General features: G+C 33.5%; 1 protein-coding gene across 1 annotated transcript in view; it reads left to right on the top strand.

Annotated features, from left to right (window-relative positions):
- Nucleotides 1–1,800: 1,800 nt before the first annotated feature.
- LOC108915211 overlaps nucleotides 1,801–23,048 on the top strand; it is a 30,634-nt gene continuing 9,386 nt past the window's right edge. Inside the window, exons 1-8 of the mRNA XM_018721191.1 lie at nucleotides 1,801–1,844; nucleotides 6,684–6,904; nucleotides 13,271–13,414; nucleotides 13,475–13,660; nucleotides 13,730–14,062; nucleotides 17,399–17,638; nucleotides 19,790–20,041; nucleotides 21,940–22,099. Coding sequence (XP_018576707.1) covers nucleotides 6,688–6,904; nucleotides 13,271–13,414; nucleotides 13,475–13,660; nucleotides 13,730–14,062; nucleotides 17,399–17,638; nucleotides 19,790–20,041; nucleotides 21,940–22,099 — 1,532 coding nt within the window. The 5' untranslated portion in view covers nucleotides 1,801–1,844; nucleotides 6,684–6,687. The remainder of the gene's footprint in view (nucleotides 1,845–6,683; nucleotides 6,905–13,270; nucleotides 13,415–13,474; nucleotides 13,661–13,729; nucleotides 14,063–17,398; nucleotides 17,639–19,789; nucleotides 20,042–21,939; nucleotides 22,100–23,048) is intronic.

A 23,048-nucleotide genomic window follows, 5' to 3' on the forward strand; every position in this document is an offset into this window, starting at 1 on the left:
TAACTAAAAAAATATAGTACGGATTGAAAAATTTTAAATGAGAAAGTTGTAGGTTTTAAAAAGATCTATAGACTGATTTTTTGAAAGTATCGATTGCTTTGTTACTTTTCGAGATATATCGAAAAAACCGTTAAAAATCTTCTCATTTCTCTTCTTCTATAACTCGTTTACATTTACGTGCCCATATTTGCTATTTACTGCAAGCATAGCCCGCGGCAAGCCAAAAAAGTACATTTTTGAAAAATTAAAAAATATTAATTATTTTTCGAGATATATCGATTTTTTGAAAAAAAGGCGCTCTCGAAAATTGGCTAGATCTTCTCAGCGGATAGCCCTACAGTAACGATTTTCGGTTTATTTTCTTCGTAAAGAGTTATATTATCATGCTGTTAAAAAATGTTGACGATTTTATTAATTTTAAGGATCAAAAAATGACTGAAAAAGTTGCACTTTTTTTGGGTATGTTTTTTTCAAATAACTATTTCAATTTTTATTATTTTTTTGTACTTAATCTGGGGTAGCTAAATACGAATATTATAGCATTTTCGCCTTAGAAGCAGAATAGACCCGTAAATGTTTAGTTTTCTTTCTTTAAAAGTCATTTTCATAAAATAAAAATTGAAATAGTAATTTGAAAAAAACATACCCAAAAAAGTGCAACTTATTCAAAGTCATTTTTTGATCCTTAAAATTAATAAAATCGTCAACATTTTTTAACAGCATGATAATATAACTCTTTACGAAGAAAATAAACCGAAAATCGTTACTGTAGGGCTATCCGCTGAGAAGATCTAGCCAATTTTCGAGAGCGCCTTTTTTTCAAAAAATCGATATATCTCGAAAAATAATTAATATTTTTAAATTTTTCAAAAATGTACTTTTTTGGCTTGCCGCGGGCTATGCTTGCAGTAAATAGCAAATATGGGCACGTAAATGTAAACGAGTTATAGAAGAAGAGAAAAGAGAAGATTTTTAACGGTTTTTTCGATATATCTCGAAAAGTAACAAAGCAATCGATACTTTCAAAAAATCAGTCGATAGATCTTTTTAAAACCTACAACTTTCTCATTTAAAATTTTTCAATCCGTGCTATATTTTTTTAGTTATTTTAGAAAAACCGTTTTTTTCAACTTTGCGATTTTTTTTAACCATGTTCGCCATATTGGATCGAGTTTAAAGAACAAAAAACTCAACTTAAAATTTAATTATCTATACGGTCATATTTTTTTTGTCCAGGTAATAATTTCTGTAAGCATTTCTCTATAATGCTTGGACTATTATGAGTTCGATATTGAGCCTATTAGCCTCTTTTGCGTGTAAATGTATGTCCAGATTGAAAATGCGGAAAATATAGGCCATATATCGACTTTTTAGATATATTTTTAAGTTTATCCTTCAAAAAAGTACATTCTGGTTTCTGAGTTAAAGGGTCGGCCAAATTTTGTCGGCCTGTGTTATAATTAACTCATTTGTTAATAGTTTTAAGCATTCTGCCAGGTGTAATCATGTGTAACTTGTACAATTGTCTAAAACCCTTGCCATAAATTCACTTGAAATACGTATAAAATGTCCTCCCCTTAAAGGGATACAGGACATCATAAACATTGCAATATTAACGCTTTATATCTTTTCTAACAGTTCCAAAACTGTTACAACTGGGTTTGAGGGTTACATATGTTTGTCATGATGACTTTTATTTCGAATAGAATACGAACTAACGTATTAAAAATGATCCCTGGGATTTGTATAAATTAAACAAGTTACACATTTTCTGATAAGAAATATAATTAATTGCGAATACTGTTTTCCATCGTGTTCTGTAGAGACGATCCATTAAAAAATTGGTGAGTATTAAACAAAAATATTTTACTTGTTTAGATAATGTAGAAATATGAAATGCGTATTGTTTCAAAGATGGGCAATTGCGCAATATCGAAAAGTCGCCGCATTTCGGATATTTTTTGTGCGCAACTTAATTTGCTCCTGATTGGATCTGCTCTTTTCCGAATCTTCTGGCTCGCATAGTCTTTACCTCTACGATCAGCTGGTTGAGCCGGGATGCTCCGAGACGAGAAAATTCAGTGCGCGTAATCCTTTAGAACACCTACCTTTGGATTTTTATACAGTATGTTGCAAATAATAGGAATGCATTAATTATTTCTTAAATCGGGGACCTCCAACAAAACTCCTGTAGCAGATCAATTTTTATTTTTAAAAGTACGTTCTGCGAGATATTTGTTTTACATATGACGTCATCTGTGAGCCAGTGATGAAGTCATCGAAGTTTTTTAAATACAAATGTGAGTCATGCGTTAGCTCTTTTGGTCTTGTAAATTCTTTAGTAAACCATATCAATACGTTTAAGCACAGACAATATAGCTTATCGCCTCAGACCGCACTTCAAATGCTGGAAATTGGCAACCTAAAAAGGATGCAAGGTCTTAGCGGTGGCTTTGTTGACAAATAATAACTGCCAAACAAATTTAATGCATGTAATTATGTAAAGAGATATAGAACTTATCTTTTGTTTGGAAATGACATTTGTAGAAATGCTAAATAAAATAAATCAAGTTAGAATTAAAGCTATGAATAATTTACCTAATTAATTATTTATTTCAAAAAAATTAAAAAATGTAAAATTTCCTTGAGAATAGTACCATAATTTTTTATTTAATAAAATTGTTAGAACCTAAGGGTGGTTGATACGAAATTTATTAAATAAAAAACAACAAATCATCAATCAATGAGGGATAAGATAATGCGTTCGCTATTGCTGTTGCAATTATTGACAAACTTTTTTGTTTTTCGACAGACGGGCTTCCGACCTTTTCAATTAAACGCAGAACGGATAATCGCAACCTAGGGTCGCACCATTTCCGAGTTATAAGACCTTTTTTACTATATTACCTCATACATGTCTTGTTCTTTTGCATTTAACGCAGAAGGGACATATGGGATTTTTTCAAGTATTTTTTCGATTCAACGCACCGTTTCCGAGTTATAAACCCTTTTTTATTCTATGATGTCACACACCGTTGGTCCCGATTTTTTTTTTCGACGTCCGGACTTTGGACGTTTTTCACTCACATCACCAATCAGAACCATGGGAGATTTTTTGATATTTCGAGTCATTTCCGAGGGACAAGCAAAAATGTTAATTTAAAAAAGTTACAATGGGTTATTCTGATGACGAAAAATAAAACATAATTAAACTGTATTATTCAAATAACAATAATGTGCAAAAGTTCTTCATGAATATCGGTAAATTTATTCTGAATGACAAACACAGTAAAAAATATTATTAGAAACCTTAGATAGCCAGAGAACAGCCTCGATCTCAGTCTTTTATACATATTCTTGTAGGGATACTTCAACAAAATATATTATTAAAGACCTCAAAATTTATAAGTATTGAAAGAAAAAATACAGGTTTAATAACTCTTTTTAAAGCAATAAATAAATTAAAGCATATTTTCAACTGTGTATCATCACAATTTTTTGCATGTTGAAAATTTGTAAAAATTGTAGGTATTGTTATTTCGTTTTTAGGTATTCTCCCTATGTGGTTGTAAAGGTTAGTTATAAAAATCGTTGTTTGTTATTTCAATGACGAATTTTAATTTTTTAGTGATTTTTTTACTTTAAACATATATTTTATGCGAGCAAATTTTGATATCAAAATAAATAAAGGAAAAGTCGTACATTTGTATTTAATTTTTTTTTTCTATCTTTAATTATTGAACCTATAAGTGGATGTCAAAATACAAAAAAAAACCTGTACCTACATCCCGCGACGTAATAATAACCCACCTTGTATATTAAATAAATTTATCATCATCAACTATTAAAAAAATATATATTACAAGCTGTTTAAAATATTAGTACGGATTTTGTTTATTTGGAAATATATTTTCTGCACCATTTCAATACCAAAAAATGAAAATAGTAGCTAGTTAACGAAATTATAATTAAATAACCTAACTGTAATACCGCTGCAGAATATCATATGAAACTACATACATATTCGTTGATTATTTAAAACATTTTTGTCAATATCTACCTACATCATACATTTATGTAAATACAGTAACACAAAAAGCAGATATTGATAAAATTTGTAAGTACAAAATAAATCCGTAAGTACGCCTGGCAACATTGCCAAAGTGTTGTTTATATGTTGCTAGGATATGCGTAGGAATGCGGGCCGCTGCATTTGATTCTTCCTAAAATTCTGCTGGTGGTGTACTTTATCGGCATTTCGGAAATTTAATACCGCTGGCCTATTTCTGTAGCGGTTTGGGGCGATAGCTAAATTGTCTGTAAACGCAGTAAACTCTTCTCGAACTTTGTCTATAACTTCCGGAGTTATTTGTGCCATCTTCATCCGAATGGGTTCTGTTAATGCATCTAGATTTCGTGGTCTATTTTGGTATGCTTTTTAAGTATTCCCGCGAAAAGAAATCTAGAGGTGTTAGATCTGGAGACCTAGGTGGCCATTCAATTGATCCTTCTCGCCATATCCACTTATCTCGAAAGATTTTATCCAAGTAGTTTCTTACGAATACAGCATAATGTAAAGGTGATCGTAATTAAGGCTTGATTCAATCAATTTTTGTTAATTTTAATGTGTTTTTATTATTAAAAAAAAGGTCCCCCACGCACCAAAGTCCTGCATCCAGGCGTATTTTATTTTTTTGCTGAAAAACTGTTACATTTACGAAAATAATAGAGGAGATCAAATTTAGTTCAAATAAATCAAGTTGTCTGAAACATTTTTTTAAATATCCGTGTTGGAGAGAGAAAAAGAATTGTGCAAGAATTTACCTGTGTGGGTGGTTACTTCTACCCCTTTCAACCGAAGATCACGAAATTATCCAATAAATTCCACTTCGGTAGTAGGAAAAGTGCACATAATTTATTTTTTGTAACTTTCTCCGTATTTAAAGAAAAAATAAAAAATATAAGGGGCATAAATACAGAGGGAAGGAGCGGAGAGATTTTTTTACGTGAAATTTTTTAACCAGAAACCATTTTCTTGTTTTTTACAATTTTACACCCTGTATACATATATCCTGCGTTTCGGTCACTGTGTCAAGTTTACCTTTTGTTTTATTTTGAATGTTCAGAAGCTGGAAAAGTTGTAATAGAATTTACCAAAACAATACAAAATCTTTAACAAAACAAAGAATTTTAAACAATACTATCTTGCTCTCTTTACAAAGTAAATATGTAATAAACATTTTTAGTTAAATATTTGTGGTGAAAAAATAGAACAGTTGTATTTAAAATGTTTAGTTCACTGCTTACTCATGGTTAAAATGAAAGTAAAATAAATCTCGAAAAAAGTCGCAACCATCTCAAAAAGACTAATCCATATAATGTCTTGCGTCCACACACTCTAACCAGTAGTATTAGGTTCAATTTTGTAATTTTTCTAATAATACCTAGTTGGTTAATCTATTATCAAGCTGTGTGCCGCTCTAAGCTCATGATACACATGATACTAACTACCATAAAAATACGTGCCACACACTCGACCAAGCAAAACGTGAGTTTGACTAACTCACACACGCACAAACGAGAATGCAGGCATTAGGTTGCTGCTAGATAAGTATAGAATAATTTGATCGATGTGAAGCTTCGGATCAAAGGCAGACATGTACTTGTTATTATACAATGACGAGAAAAGTGGGATTATTAAAATGTGAAGTTAATGTTTCGCCGGGCGGATTTATAAAATTTAAAGTCTGTTGTAAAGAGAATTGTAAGAGCTTTCAAAAGCAATATTACTCAACCCCCAATGCCATTTAAATATTTTGGGGTGATGTTTATCCCTTGCTTGGAGGTGAAAGTGGCGGAGTCAAAAATACCAGCAAAGAATGTCCCTCTTTATTCTAAAATCGACGGGTCTGAGCGTTTTTCTACAATCTTGACGCAGTTCCTGAAAATGGCTCTGTTTCGTTTTCATTTGGCCACCCTGTATGTATATTCTAATGTATATGTAAAGAGTGCAGTTATAAGAAGGCAAAGGTTGTGTACCTGTACCATATTGCAGCCACCCTAACATTTCTAATCTCTAAGAATGGTACATAGAGCAATTTGTTTTCATTATTGTTTAATAATCTTGACAAAACTACAGATATTTCATAAATATTGGGGATTGTAGTTAGTTTGACGCGATGGATTCAAATGCTTTCATAATTTTGCTGTTACTAATCATCAGTATCCGGCATTTACAGAAGATCTCGTATTGATAGCAAGCAATAGAACAGAATAAAAAGAGGTAAAAAAAATATATAAAAGTTAATCGAACAGTATAAATAAAAAATTTACTCAAAACGTTTTGAGGGGGCTAGCCTTCCCTGCCTCCATTGAAAAGTCACAATTGAGAGATATAGGGAGAAACATGTCTGGAAGACAACTTCTTGGATTAGTAGGTTATTTGTAAGTAATTGTATTCGGCTCCTGCTAATTACCGGGCTACCACCTATATAGCGTCGAGCTCCTACCCTAGCTGCTTTCTTTGGGCTAATACCCTCAAATGTTAAGCCAAGTTACAGATAACTCACAAATTAATGAAAAAACTATTTTAAATTTGGCGAAAAAGAACTAACTTCACGGATCCCATTCAAGATCACAAACAAAAGATATTTTCAACTTTTTTTCTTTAATTTTATTTTCAGTACAATGTCCTACCTGGTATCAGCTTCGTTGAACTTAGTAGGCGTAGTAATAGCCCTGTTGGCCGTAGCTTACGCCTATTTCAAATGGACCTATCAGTATTGGAAGAACAAGAATGTGCCCCACATCGAACCCAAAATACCCTTCGGGAACTTGAGCAACCCGTTCACTACGAATACGGGCGAAAGTATTGTTCGGTTGTACAAGACGGCGAAAAATAAAGGTATGTAATGCTAAGGAGTGCTATAAATCAACAATAATATAGTCCGTACGATATTTGTTGAGATACAAGACCCCAGCGTTACTTCCTTGGAGTTAACCGCAGTCGATACCCGAGGTAGAAAGACATTGGCGGAAAATTTGAAGGCAGTAGTTCCCATGATTTTCTTGGAATTCTATCTAAACGTATCTTATGGTCTCTATTATAGGTTCAAAAAATTATAGAGTATTTACCCAAGTCATGTTTAAGTGGATTTAGTTGATGCCATTGCATTACACAATCGGAAAAAAGTTTTATAATAACAAAACATTTACTTATTTCGCAATATTTTGCTACTTTCCTGTTAGCAATGGATTAAAAAGTATAAATAAATAAGAAAAAACAAAATTTGAATTCCAAATTTTAGTAGCACTTGTCCCTATTTTTCAGTAGTTCTTGAATCCTCGGTTGTACTTTCTTTCTTAATAGTAGTTTCAATCGACTTATTGTTACCAAAACTGGAACCTTTTCCGGATCTGTAACAAGGGTAGAAACCATCACACCCAAGGAATCCTTAGAACTCCAGATGTCAACTGGCATCATTGAGTGTTCAACTACTCTCTATGCTCCCGGACTCTAAAGATACGAATGCAACCACATCACAGATCGAGGAAAAAATTCTTAGCACTGTCCAAAAACAACGTACGTACGTAAATTTTGAAAAGTCTACACGAAAATTAACTATGTCCATATTACATTCATCATCTACAAGCGATGTCTCCAGAAGACCATCCACTATTTTTGTGTGCCGTTACTGAAACGGACTAACGAAAATGAAAATTTCTTTACAAAATGTTTGTCGATACAAGGCAACATTAACATAGAAGAAAATTACTTCCATAATAGTCGTATATTGTTCATAGAAAACATTCTAGAGATTCGAGTCCAGATCGTATCCTATACCAACATTCCATTCTGCCACATAGATAACTAGTATCTACAATTTTTTAACGAAATGATTTGCTCGACGTTTTGGAGAATGTAGCATCTAATGTTCGACAGGATATATAGTTTTTGAATTATGATGCCCAGGGCACAACAGATTTTAGTTTAAAACTCCGGGAATGTATGAGTCAACTTTGTTATTGCAATAAATGGAATAACATTCCTGGTATGTGTAACCCGATCAATTATTTCTTTACCATCCTTACAAACAAAACCGTAACGACATCAATTTGGGAAAGAGAGCTAATAAATTACACAGCTACACAAAAAAAAATTGTTTCATGCGACGTATGTTATCTGTAGTATTTTTGCCTCCTGATCACGAATCCGGTGTCAGAATTGAGCTATCATATCACAGGAATTTCCTATCCTCAAAAAAACAGGTCAAAAATAGCAAAAATTCATGAAAAAGTGCTAGGAAAATGAAGAATTGATTATTCTTTTTCTAACCTTAAAAAAAAATTAGCGCCAAATTTGGTAATCACGAATTAGAGATCAAATTTATAAAATTCATTTTTAAAAATTTAATCAATTAGTTATGTACAGGGCGATTCACTATATTTTGAGCCCCCTTTAACTTTTTTGTTTTAAGAGTTATAAAAAAATGTGAAACATAAAAGTTGCACGATTTTTTATGATTTTTTCGAAAATGACAGTACAAAAACAAATGAAGTCCAAACAAAATGGCCGCGGATGTTAACTTTGTTAAGTTAAATGGAACACCCTGTATATTTTTACATAATTGGATAGAACATTCCCTGTCGAGCATAGCCATTTAGGGTTTGTTGGGTCCATCTGTAACAATAAGCAAGATAAGCTTTAAAAAAACGAAAAGAAGTTTTTTTATTAAGAAAATAATCCATCTTGTAATTGTTAGACCACTTTCAGGCATTTCTGCTTTTTTTTATTACTATAATATTTCAATTTTCTACTTCTGTTTAACCATTTTAATTAAATAATAACACAAACTGTCAAACAATAACACTGATGTCATGGCATTACCTGTCACTGTCACGGCCTACCATATCACATTGTCCATGAGTAATTAGGCGTCTCACGGCCCAATTAGTGAGATTTCTTTAAAATACCTATACGCATTTTGGACCATATCAATGTCTGATCTGTCAAAATATATAAAATATATTATAACTAATTCTGTATATCCTTACGTAATTGGAAAAAGGCAGAAATGCCTGAAAAATGTTTAACAATTACAAGATGTCTTATTTTCTTAATAAAAAACCTTATTTTTGTTTTTTAATAGTATCTCGCTTATTGTTAGCGATGGACCCAACAAACCCTACATGACTATGCTCTACAGGGAACGTTCTATCCAAATATGTAAAAATATACAGGGTGTTCCATTTAACTTAACAAAGTTAACATCCGCGGCCATTTTGTTTCGACTTCATTTGTTTTTCTACTATCATTTTCGAAAANACGCATTTTGGACCATATCAATGTCTGATCTGTCAAAATATATAAAATATATTATAACTAAATCTGTATATCCTTACGTAATTGGAAAAAGGCAGAAATGCTTGAAAAATGTTTAACAATTACAAGATGTCTTATTTTCTTAATAAAGAACCTTATTCTGGTTTTTTAATAGTATATCGCTTATTGTTAGCGATGGACCCAACAAACCCTACATGACTATGCTCGACAGGGAACGTTCTATCCAAATATGTAAAAATATACAGGGTGTTCCATTTAACTTAACAAAGTTAACATCCGCGGCCATTTTGTTTCGACTTCATTTGTTTTTCTATTACCATTTTCGAAAAATTCATAAAAACTCGTGCAACTTTTATATTTCACATTTTTTTATAACTTTCCAAAAAAAAGTTAAAGGGGGGTGGGTCCAAGATATAGTGAATCACCCTGTACTTTATTACCTGAGATTAGGCAGAAAACCTGTGAATAGATCTTTTACAGAAAAAAGAACAAGGTATAACCGAAAAAAGAAGGTTAAAAAATGATTGGGTACTCGAGTTATAAAGTAAATAAAAAATGAATTTCGCATTCTGACCTCGATTTCGTGGTCAGTAGAGTTCGGGACTCGGTCGGATGATCATAACCGTCGCGTCGGCCTTTCACTACAGCGCATCGTACGAAACCGGTAATAACGGTAGTTATTGGCTTCTCGTTTGCTTCGCGTATGCGTGTTTTAATATTCTAATAATGTCGAACGCACCAAGGGGTAAAAAACGACCCTTTGCTGATAAAGTACGAAAAATTATATATTTTTATTTATACCTGATTATTTATTTGTTTACGATAAACACGCCTATGACTAGCCGACGAAAACCCCGAACTCTAGTGACCAGCGACCCCGAAAACTCCCGTATACCAAATTTGGCGCGAATCTGTTATTTTTTGAAAATTTTGTCGGCCATATTATTATTATTATTACTATTATTATCTGACTTTAATTGACCCGTTTTTTTGAGGTTAGAAAAAGAACCATCAATTCTTCATTTTTCCTTGTACTTTTTCGTAAATTTTTGCTATCTTTGATCTGTTTTTTGAGGTTAGGAAATTCCTGTGATGTGATAGCTCAATTCTGACACCGGATTCGTGATCAGGAGGCAAAAATACTACGAAAATCATATGTCGCATGAAAAGTACAGACAACTTTTTTTTGTGTGTGGCTGTGTACACTTTAATTTACACATTAATTATGATACGTGGGCACTTAGAAATGTTGTACGTTCAGAGAATGAAATTCAGGCACTTACCATTATTTGGCACAAGCATGGGTTAAATGTATATTATGTTCATAACGGAGAACAGCGTTCGCTTAATCAAATGTGTTTATCAACGTAGTAGGCCTTCGCCTTTTATACAGGGTGTCCCGAAAATGGTGGGCAATCTCTCAGATATGGATAGATAATGAGAAAATAATGTCACAAGTTCATATAAAATTTTTTCCTCCGGGCTCACCCTGTAGAGTTATTAGCTCTTGAAGTTGAGAATTAAAAATGGTTTTTTTTCTGTAACTTTTGTATTTTTCAATAAATTTTGAAAATTTTTTGGCTGTATCTATAATTTTCGAAGCTGCTTTGGATGATAATATGAAATCACCGATAATAATTATGGGGGCCCGGGGGCAAAGCAACCCCCACCAAAATTTCTAGAAAAAAAATTTTTGTTCCACTATACCTTAAATTTTCCACCATTTTAAAAAAATTTATGGTATTTTACGTAAAAAATGTATACTTGTTGAATATCCATAAAATAGATATTTTTTTAGATAAACCCGTTTAAAGAGGAAGGTATTTAATTTGAGACATTTTATTTAATTGAAACACAGATTTAATCGTAGTTGGCTTTTACATATCAGAATAAAGGACAAATAATTTGCAATAGCAGTGTTCCAAATTATGAGAATTTGGACTTAACTAAACTAACTAAACGAAAAGTGCATGACAATCAAAATTTTGTAACTAATATAATTCATAATAAATTCTCAATATTAGTTCCACCTTCTCTTATACAAATACGAGCTCGTTTAACAGAAGACTGTTGCACTCTCCATAACATTTCAGGATTTTGTCGTATTTCATTTGCACAATAAAAAATCCTTTCTTCTAATTCTTCTCTAGTGGTTACAGGTGTGGAATAAACAAGATTTTTCAAGTGCCCCCAAAAGAAAAAGTCAAGTGGGTTCATATCTGGAGTTCGGGCAGGCCAATGAATAGGTCCACCGCGACCTATCCAGCGATTAGGATATACCTCGTTTAAATGGTCCCTTACTGCAGCACTAAAGTGAGGCGGCGCCCCATCGTGCATGAATATCAGTGCATTTCTGGTTTCAAGATCAACATCTTCTAACAGTTGTGGTAATTGATGCACAAGGAAATCTAGGTAACGTTGACCATTCAGTCTAGGGGGTAACACAAATGGACCCAATAAGTAAGGACCAATAATTCCACTCCAAACATTAACATAAAATTGTCTTTGGTGCCTAGTTTCAATAATAGCGTGTGGGTTCTCATCAGACCAATAATGTAAATTATGGGAGTTAATAACTCCATTCCTCCCAAAACTTGCTTCGTCAGTATACAGAATTAATCTCGTAAACATAGGATTTTGCTCATGTCTCTGAAGAAACCATTGAGAAAACTGTACTCTTGCACGAAAATCATCAGGATTAAGAGCATGCACTTTTTGGATATGGTAAGGGTGAAGAAGCTGTTCTCTAAGGATTCTTGCAACAGTGGTCTTTGGAACATTGGTAAAAGAAGATAATGACCTAATGCTAACTGTTGGATGAGCAGCAACTTCGTCCAGTATATTTTCCTCTACTTCAACTGTACGTGCTGTTCGCGGGGCACCCCTGTTTGCAGTAACAGGAGCAAACTGACCTAAAGACATTAAAATTTATTTAATATCCATTTTGTTTAATAATAGTAATCGTATTTTACCAGTTTCTCTTAATCTTTGATCAATACGTTCGAAAGTTTTGCGATCCGGAATCCTTCTATTAGGATAAGAATGCTGATAAAATCTTCTTGCTGCCGAAGCATTACAAAGAGCCCGCCCGTACATTAAATGCATATCAGCATATTCTTCATTGGAATACTCCATATTTTATAACAAATTATGAGTTATGAGATGAGTCTTAGATTTAAAACTACGTATTTGACAAGTTTGACAATTTAATTGCCTTTGGCATACTCTGACATGTCAAAGCCAACCACGATTAAATCTGTGTTTCAATTAAATAAAATGTCTCAAATTAAATGGTACCTTCCTCTTTAAACGGGTTTATCTCAAAAAATATCTATTTTATGGATATTCAACAAGTATACCTTTTTTACGTAAAATACCATAAATTTTTATAAAATGATGGAAAATTTGGGGTATAGTGGAACAAAAATTTTTTTTCTAGAAATTTTGGTGGGGGGTGCTTTGCCCCCGGGCCCCCATAATTATTATCGAGGATTTCATATTATCATCCAAAGCAGCTTCAAAAATTATAGATCCAGCCAAAAAATGTTCAAAATTTATTGAAAAATATAAAAGTTACAGCAAAAAAAACTATTTTTAATTCTCAACTTCAAGAGCTAATAACTCTACAGGGTGAGCCCGGAGGAAAAAATTTTATATGAACTTGTGACATTATTTTCTCATTATCTATCCATATCCGAGAGATTGCCTACCATTTCCGGGGCACCCTGTATATTAACTTCTTTACAGAAAGGACGAAATATACATATTCAGCTTTTTGGTAACCTTGTTCTAAACAAAAAAACCTATTGGAATGATGACGAAATTTATGTGTTGATCTGCAAAGATATCAAAACGACTAGTAAAATGTTAACAATTCACTTAATACTATTTTTATAGGTTTTAACTCAAAACATCTTTTCGTTTTAGGTTGGAAATACTGTGGAATATATATGTTGGTGGCCCCTCACTTATTGGTACTGGACCTGGACTTCATAAAGAACATTCTAACCAAGGATTTTCAATACTTTATGGACAGGGGAATTTTCGCAAGCGATAAAGACGATCCTATCGGTAAGATAGACCTCTGTTAAAAAGATTCGTTTGTTATTGATAAACCAATCATTTTTGCAGGTAGCAATCTGTTGTTCCTAACCGGCACAAGATGGAGGAACCTCAGGGCCAAATTGACGCCTACATTCACCTCTGGCAAGCTGAAGGCGATGTTCCAGACTCTGGTGGATTGTGGTCTGGTCCTTGAGAACCACATTGAGGAAAATATCAAGCCGGAAGAGCCTGTAGACATCAAGGAGATTCTATGTACGTAATAATGCTCTACAAATGAAAAAAAATGAACATTTAGAACTGTCGTCGACATTTTGTTTTCAGCTTGCTTCTCCACCGACGTCATAGGTTCCTGCGCATTTGGACTTGACTGTAACAGCTTCAAGGAACCAAATTCAGCCTTCCGACGTTTCGGAAACAAAATTGTGACCGTTTCTAAGCTGAGAGCCGTCAAGGCGATGTTCCGTCAGAATTTTCCCAAGGTAGCCCGATTTTTGGGGTTACGTCAAGGCTCAAAAGATACCGTAGACTTCTTTAGCAATGTGGTGAGAAACACCGTGTCGTATCGCGAAAAAAACAATGTCGTCAGGAAGGATTTTCTTCAGTTGCTTATGGATATCAGGAATACAAAAGAGGGACAGGAAAATAGCCACAGCGGTGAGCGACAGTCACTTCGACATTTTAAAATAGGCGGTATAGTAGTATAGTATATAGTGTACCGCAGAGCGATAATAGAGTCCTTCCCTCCTCTTTTTTAACGCACCGAAGTGTCGAGCTCTTTGATTCACGGCTTAAAAAAAATCGGCTTTTTTCGAGACGCCTTAGAAGTTTTAAGCTTAAAATATTCAACATTGAATATACAGGGTGTGGCGCGTATAATCTGTAAAAATTAAAATACAGTTTCCTAACGATATTTGTAATAAAAAAGTCTTATACGAAAAAGTTATATTTTTGCGTTTTTTTTTTTCATAAGTTAAAGTTCATTTATGGATCAAAATATTTTCTCTTATAATCTCCCTTGTGAGAAAAATGCGTGATTGAGGAAAAATTTCCGGACATTAATTTAAGGACGTGGGGAATTCGGTAAGAAAATTTTACCAAAATTTATTTTAAAAATTTGACATGTTTCATTTTGAAACTTATTTCGCCAAAATAAAGTTGGCTTGACAGGTAGACATTGTTTTGTGGTGCATGACATTTTTTTCTTCTTAAACGTCACATAATCTAATCGCATTTCACGCATTTTTTTTAAATTCAAAAATGGCTCGTTTTGGAAATGAAAATTACGAAAACATAAAAACAACTCAACACGTTCCTTTCACTTTAGTAATAAATGAGACTGTTAATATTTGAATTCAAATATTTACCTTTGCAATACAATTCACTTAGTATTACTAAAATAGAAGGAAAGTAAGTTTTTGTAGGAAAGCGATGTCTATGGCAATATATCAATGATTCTTAAAAAATCATAACTGCAATCAAGTAGGCTTAGGCTTGTGATGTCAAAATCGTCTTCACTATACGTCACGTTGACAATAATTTTCTCTAGCTTCTAATTGTTTACAATTAAATCATGGCAGTGAACAACCAAGAAACTAATTTAAAACCATATAGTATATGTAATTCTTGCACCAAAATAGGGGACATTCTTATGTCTCATAAAAATTTAAAGTATTTGCCATATTTACTGAAAAAACTGGAATCAGTCCGCATCAAGAAAACCTTTTCGCAGCTATTCAAAAGATTTTGGAGGAAGATATCCCATCTTTTTTACGTAAAACCAGACATTTGATGGAAATGAAAAATGAAGGTAATAATTATGCTCCTCGTTACTCTCCGTTGCGAAGAGAAGAGTTCCAGCCAGAATTTCAAAAACATTTAGCGTTAATAGAAGAAATCTCGGAACAAATATTTGGTAAATAATTATTTCTATCTATTTATTATTTTAAAATAAATAAAAACATTACAAAGCATAGTTCTGGATAGGTACTGATTTTTGAACCATATGATAGCTGTCAAAAAAAAATTCCACTTATTAATTTTGTTTGCTTAGGAGGAAGAAAAATTCCGAAAAATTTGAAGGTTGCCATGGGCAACTGTCGAAATTACAGTATGTAATTGGCTTAAAATGACAGGTGTATAATTTTCTCTGGAACGGTCCTGTCCGTGTGCTGTGCGAAAAAAAAACTGCCATTTTCTTTTTAAAATAATTAATAGTAATTACTATCTTATATGCATTGTTGTTATTGCAGTAGTTCGCAAACAAAACCACATCCGTAAGCATCTGCAATTGCCAACTGCGTACACTACACAAACTCCATTAAAATATGGAAAATGAAATAAAATTTACCATTTCTAGAGAAAATGTTGAAATTAATCCCCATTAGCGCGGATACAGGCATGGCACCGACGCGACACACCCAATTATGGCGAATATTTTCCCAAATTCCAGGTACTCCCTTAATAGTGTCAGCAGCTTCAAGTATACGGTTTCGCAATTCTTCCACCGTAGCAATTGGAGTATAGTAAACCAATGACTTCAAGTGAATCCAAAGATAAAGTCCATTGGAGTTAGATCGGGTGACCGAGGTGGCCACGGCACAGGACTAAAGCGTCCAGTCCATCGTTGAGGAAACATTTCATACAAAAGTGTCGTTACTTCTCGAGTACTGTGTGGAGGAGCCCTATCTTGAAGATAAAACATGCGTGCCCCAACTGTAATGCCACATCGTCCAATACTTCAGGCAACCAATTTTCCAAAAAGTCAGTATATGTTGGTCCACTTAGTCGTCCTTCAAAGAAATAGGGACTTAAACGTACATCGCTTATTATGTCAGCCCAAACATTTACCGAAAACCGATGTTGAAAATGAGTTCCCCTAATCGCGTGAGGATTTTCATCGACCCATATGTGCATATTATGGAAATTCACTTTATCACGGGTAAATGCCGCCTCATCTGTTATACAAACATAAGTAGGAAAGTCTACTTGATTGGCACATTGCCGTAAAAACCATCTGCAAAAACGCATTCGTTGATCACAATCCGGGGGTAAAATCTGTTGAACTGGTTGCAAATGCTAGGGGTGCAACAGCTGGCGCTTTAAGATGCGATGTACAGTACGAGATGAGGTTCCTACTTGCTGTGCGAGTCGTCGAGTACTAATTGTGGGGTTTTCGTCGAGATTTTCCAACACTGCATCTTCAATATGCTGACTACGTCCTTCTCCTCGAGGAATAACACTTCCCATATCTCGCAGCCGCTGAACGCACTGTAGGATTGTACATGCACATGGGGGGGTGACGTTGTGGCCATCGTTCCCGGTACAACCTAGTCGCCGCGAGCGCATTTTCTCCGGCTGCACCATATCAACACGTTCGGAAATAGTAAATGCATTGTTTTCTCGGTTCATTGTAAAACTAGTTTGTGCACAAACTAAAAAATTAACCAAAATAAGAAATAAGAATCTCGTTTTTAATGTAATCGGCACGCTAACTTTATTTTTTACTTCTTTATAAAAATTACACTGTCACTATCGTGGAATTACAAAATAAAAACTTTTGTATGGAATCTTTCACTTTTTAACACTGATGGGTCGATGGACGATGCTTAATATTTAATAATTAAGTGAATAATGAATTCAATACAAATACAAAATCAGTTGACTGCAAAATTTTTTGACAATGTATGGTTGCATCTCGGGTCGCATAAAAACCATTTCCAAAGTGTTTAATAAATAACACAGGGTCAGCCTTCATTTTCGTTGAATAAATGAACTTTAATTTACAAAAAAAAAACGCGAAGATAGAACTTTTTCGCATAAGAGTTTTCCATTACAAATAGCATTAGGAAGCTGTAGTTTAATTTTTATAGATTATACACGTTACTCCCTCTATTTTAATATATTTCCTCCACATCTGGAGGATTACGTTTATCACTGTTGTCTTTATTCACCATTCCTTGTTGTATTTACTCACCTTGTATATTGTTCTAGTTCCAGGCGATGGCAACAATTTGACAATGAACGAAATCATCGCTCAGGGTTTCTTATTCTTCGTAGCAGGTTTTGAAACCAGCTCCACCACCATGACCTTCGCCCTATTCGAGTTGGCCACGAATCCAGACATACAGGAGAGAGTCAGGGAAGAGATCAAGGAAGTTTTGGCGAAGTACGAGGACCAGGTCACCTACGATTCGCTGAGTGAGATGAAGTACCTTGGACAAGTTATAGATGGTACGTAGAATAATTACACTACAGGATGTAAGAAGTTTGACTGCCATTACTTCAGCATGAGACAGAGTAATCATAAATGAACAAAAAAGTTGTATATTACAGGGGTGTAAGATTAACAGTTTTCAAAATACAGCGAGTATTAATATTGGGGAGTTTTATCACAACGTGACAACAGCGCTTAACCTAACGCTACACAGCTGGTACATACCGCGTGTGCACGCGGCAGACTTGTCCTATGGAAAAAATGTAAACAGCTATTATTGTTAAACATTTTAGTAAATTTCAAGATAATTGTTTTCCATTTTTAAAAAAAATTAAATAAAATGTATCGATTTTGTAGTACGAATATAGTGTTGTGCTTAAATTTTAGCTCGAATTTTAGTAATTATGAATCTCTTAAAACAGGAACTTAATTTTTAATCAAATTATGTATTTGAAAAATATGTAATTAAAGTACCCCAAAGATTTACGTCTCCTAAATAATCATACGTACTAAAAATTATTTAGGTGCTTATCAAAAAGCAAAATTCGGCAATTTTTAATAAAAGCACAAGTACAAAACCAACTATAACATATGCTCAAAATGTCCACCACCATTTTCGATGCACGCACGATACCTTTGAATCAAATTTTCACGTTCTCGCTGGAAAACACTCAGACACGGTCCAATTCCAGATACCAACTGAATTTCGTAATGCTGGACAGCTTAGTACCTCGTGTTATCCGCCGCGCCGTTGCCACATTGCTCGAAATGAATTTCCGCCCTATATTTCGAAAATGAAGCGTCTTTGGAAAAAGATGTATACTTGATTTTTTTCTTATTTTTTTATTAGGAATATTCTCCTTAAAGTTTGTCGACTTAATCCTGAAACACCCTGTATATATTTTTTAATTTTTAGTAACAGTTATAACAATTTCAATATTTTAATCGTTAATATTTATGATTTTTTATGACACTAAAACAATTTTTTTATGCCTTTCGATTGATTATTTAAAATAAGTTGTTTTCGAAACTTTATTTTACGACAAAGATAAAAAATCACGTTCGCTTTGTGAAATTGTTATAACTTTTTTATTAAAAATTAAAATATTTCTCTGAACATTTACATCTTACATTTTTTAGAGTAGATTGGAAAAAAATAGATATAAAATTCTTTCAGCTTTCGGCTTATAATTTTTTAACTCTGTTAATTTTAATATTACAAGAAAAAGTCAATAGACCATTTTTATGTAGAAATTTATGCTCTACAAACTTTTTTTTTCAGCTCTTACTTCTTTTGAGTTACCTTAAAAAACTCCTTTATTTATCTTTTTTCATCCCTGACCGGTGGTTAAAAAAAATACTGTCACTTATTGTTATTACTTACATATCTCAATCTAACTTATATAGAAAATTCAGGCAAGTTGGCGGAAATTGCGATTTAAAACTCCATTTAATTGAATTATACCCCAAGTAAGCAGTTTGAATACAACAAACACCTTATTTCTCATACTTTTAGACTGATAGTTTGTTTCTCCGAGTAAGTCAACCTATTAACTCTGAATTGCTACAAAAAATGTATCTATTCACCGTAAGAAGGTGCTATCTTGTTCCATTAAAGCATCGGCTTAAGGTAGTAAAATCGTGTTGGTAAAATAATTTTTATGAAGCTTGGCATGTGATATCGGAAAACTAATAAAAAACATTAATTATTACTTCAATCTACAGGGTGTTAGAAATTTGACTGCCTTAATATTAACAGACGATGACATTGAAATAAACAAAAAATACCTTATATGACATGGTTCCTAAACTCAACTATTTCCGAAAAAAAAATTATCAAAGTCTCCAACTTCATGTAATAACTTCTTTATACTTAGTTCTAAAAAATAATTAGCGTTGTAATAAATTTAAAATTCGATAAAATTCATGTCGAGCAATGTGACAACGTTGCGGCGGTTTATTAACACGAGGTACTAAGCTATCCACCAATACACAATTCAGTTGGTATCTGGATTCGACCATGTCGGACTGTTTTTTGCGTACCACTGTTTCCTTTTTTTAAGGTGTTTTCCAGCGAGTGCGCGAAAATTGGATTCGAATTTGTTGTGCGTGCAAGACTTCGATTCAATCTCAAATACTTCTTACTAATTGCAAGATCATGATTTCAGAGACCCTGAGGGTTCATCCACCAGCAGTGGCCCTGCAGCGGATCTGTTTGAAAGACTATAAGGTACCCGGTGAAGATTTGATCATAGAGAAAGGCACCAAACTGATCTTATCCGTAAAAGGCATACACTACGATGAAGAATACTGGGATAATCCAACCAAGTTTGATCCAGAAAGGTTCAGCGAGGATAGGAGGAAGCACAGGAACCAGTTCACCTATATGCCTTTCGGTCAAGGTCCTAGGAATTGTATTGGTGAGTATTAAGATATTTAATATAGCTTCGCTCCAAACAGTTACTGGAATAGGCCAGCAGTTGTAAATTTCCAAATTGCCGATAGAGTACACCACCAGCAGAATTTTAGGAAGAATCAAATGCAACGGCCGACATTCGTACGCGTATACTAGTAACAGATAAACAACAGTTTGGCAATGTTGTCACGAGTACGCACGAATTTGTACACTTTTTTATCAATGCCTATTTTCTGCGTAACTGTATTTACTTAGATGTACGATGTAGGTATTGATGAAGATGTTTTAAAGAATGAACGAATACCTAGAGGTATTCAACTTAGACTAACGGATATTCTGCAGCGGTGTCACAGTTAGGTTATTTAATCATAATTTCGTTAATTAGCTACTATTTCCGTTTTTTGGTATTGAAATACTGCAGAAAATATATTTCCAAATAAACAAAATTCGTAATGATATTTTGGACAGCTAGTAACATAATTTTTTTAATATTTGATGATTGAAATTTAAACATTTGAGGTTAATTAAATATCAGATTAAGAAAGCTTATAAGAAGTATCTAGAAAATGTCCAAAATTCAATTTCATACAATAGATGCACTAGAATACCCGACAAAATGAAAGATGGAAATCTTTGTTTAGATAATTCTCAAGATATAATCTTTATCGCTTCTACAAAAATTTTGTTTAAAGTGTTTTTATTCCGTCTACTTCTGAACTCAATGTCTCTAATAATAATTCACGTAAGAACTCGGTATTAATTAATTTTGAACCTATATCTGAATCTGAAATTTTATTACCTTCCAAAAAATTAAAAAATAAGATGACATCTGGCCCAGATAAATTACCCTCATCCATTCTAAAAGATAGTATATCTGTGTTCGTTGTTCCTTTAAAAATATTATTTAACTTATGCTTGAAGACAAATATATTTCGACTTGATTGGAAACAAAGGTGTACCAAATTTTTAAGAATGGCAACAAAGTGAATATTGGAAATTATCGTCCTATATCTATCCTTTCCAACTTTTCTAAAATTTTTGAAATTATACTTTATAGTCGTATAAACAATCTTATTAGGGGTCAGTTAGTGGCGGAACAGCACGGTTTTATGATGAACAGATCTACTGTTACAAATTTACTGTTACTTAATTTGTATCTGATAGTTTAGATAAAGGCGGTCAGGTAGAAACTATTTATACAGATTTTGCAAAAGGCATTTGACAGACTTGATCCTTTTAAAAAAACTCGTCGAATTTGGCTTTAACAGCAACGCGTTATCACTATTTAAATCATACTTAAATAATAGGGTCAGATTTGTTTCATATAATGGGTCTGTATCACCCAATTACTTTGCAACTTTAGGAGTTCCTCAGGTCTCAAACCTAGGGCCTGTATCATTTCTAATTTTTATTAATGACATTCGTCAAGTAGTTGACTGTAATAAGCTATTACTTGCTGATGATATGAAAATCTTTAGATCGATTTATGTATGCCCAGTTAATAACTTGACAACAAAGCCACCGCTAGAACTGCCTCCTAGCTCCAGCTAAAGAGACCCTGCATCCTTTTTGGTTTGCCAATTTCCAACACTTAACACTCGGTCTGGAGCAATAAGCTATATTGTCTGTGCTAAAAGATATACTGGATTTGTTGCACAATAGCACACAGGTGGTCACTCAAGAGTTTAGTACAAATCTGTTCCTACAATTTCTCTACAGCTGGTTATATACAGAGAGATCCAGAATTATTGAGGTGTTTGGAGATCGCAGCCTGTGCCTGTCTCTATCAGTACTACAAATTTTTATATGATAAAGAAACAGGATGCGTTCCCCAAACGCTTCAATCGTTCTGTATCATTTTTTAACTGTGTGGATTAGAATTCAACCTGGTTTCATTTTTAGGAGAGAGGTTCGGTCTGATGCAAGTGAGGGTGGGTCTGACCTGTCTGTTGAGGAAATTCAGGGTGAAACTGGATAAGAAAACCACACTACCTCTAAAGGCATCTACCAGTTCCATTGTCAACTCTGCTGAGGGCGGCATCTGGTTGAACTTGGAAAGGGTGTAGTCATTTATTCTAAAATATGTTAAACATCTTTTTTATCTTAATAAGCTGCTTCTGTTTAAAATGAAATGTATTAATATCAAATAACTAGCTTGCTGCTGTATTTTATTATCATGATTTTACCCCAACAGTTATCTTTCCCTGTAGTTCCATCCAATTTCAGTCAAATTCGTTATTTTTATTTAATGCTGAAAATTTGGCACGTTTCTTCACCGCTAATTTTGCAATGTAAAAAAATTTCACAAAAGCCTATCCTTGTGGCAAATTTGCTCAGGAACAAAATCCCTAAGCGAAAAACTGAAAAAAGAGCAATTATTTTTTTTATTTTGTTATAACAATATGACGCTCCACCTCTACAAATACACAAATTTAGGCTTTTATTCTGTGTATTTTTTACTTAACTTTAAGCCCATAAAATTTGAGTTAGGCCCGATTTTTGAAAAAAAAAACCTAATCGCCCGGACTAATAGGTAAGGACAAGGATGGTCGGAAAGACTAAATATCACTAGCCTTTGCCATTTCAGACACTTTTTTGCCTCTGAGCTCTTGGACTACAGGAATATACAGGGATGGCCAAAAGTTCGGAATAAAATTCATATTGTTTGAATGAGTTAATTTTTTTTAAAACGCCGAAACACGTTAATTGATTTTGATTTTTCACCATCTTTCGGTTATATAATAATTAATTTTTCTTCAACCCCCTAACCCCCAGCCACCCCTATTTTTTTTTCAAATGGAAACATAAGGCATGAGGGGGCTCGTTGAAAAGCTTATAGAAAACCGAATCCAGCCATACCAAATAAACAAGTTTTATTTTTTCAATAACAAGGTTTTTAGGGTTGTATAAAACACCTACTTAACAAGTGAAATAAAATTTAATTATCTTCAGTGTTATCCTCCATGAATTTGCACAGAATAAAATAAAGAATTTGAAACTGTACCTATCAC

This window comes from Anoplophora glabripennis, unplaced genomic scaffold (assembly GCF_000390285.2).
Source record: "Anoplophora glabripennis isolate ALB-LARVAE unplaced genomic scaffold, Agla_2.0 scaffold155, whole genome shotgun sequence".
NCBI classification, from domain to species: Eukaryota; Metazoa; Arthropoda; class Insecta; order Coleoptera; family Cerambycidae; genus Anoplophora; species Anoplophora glabripennis.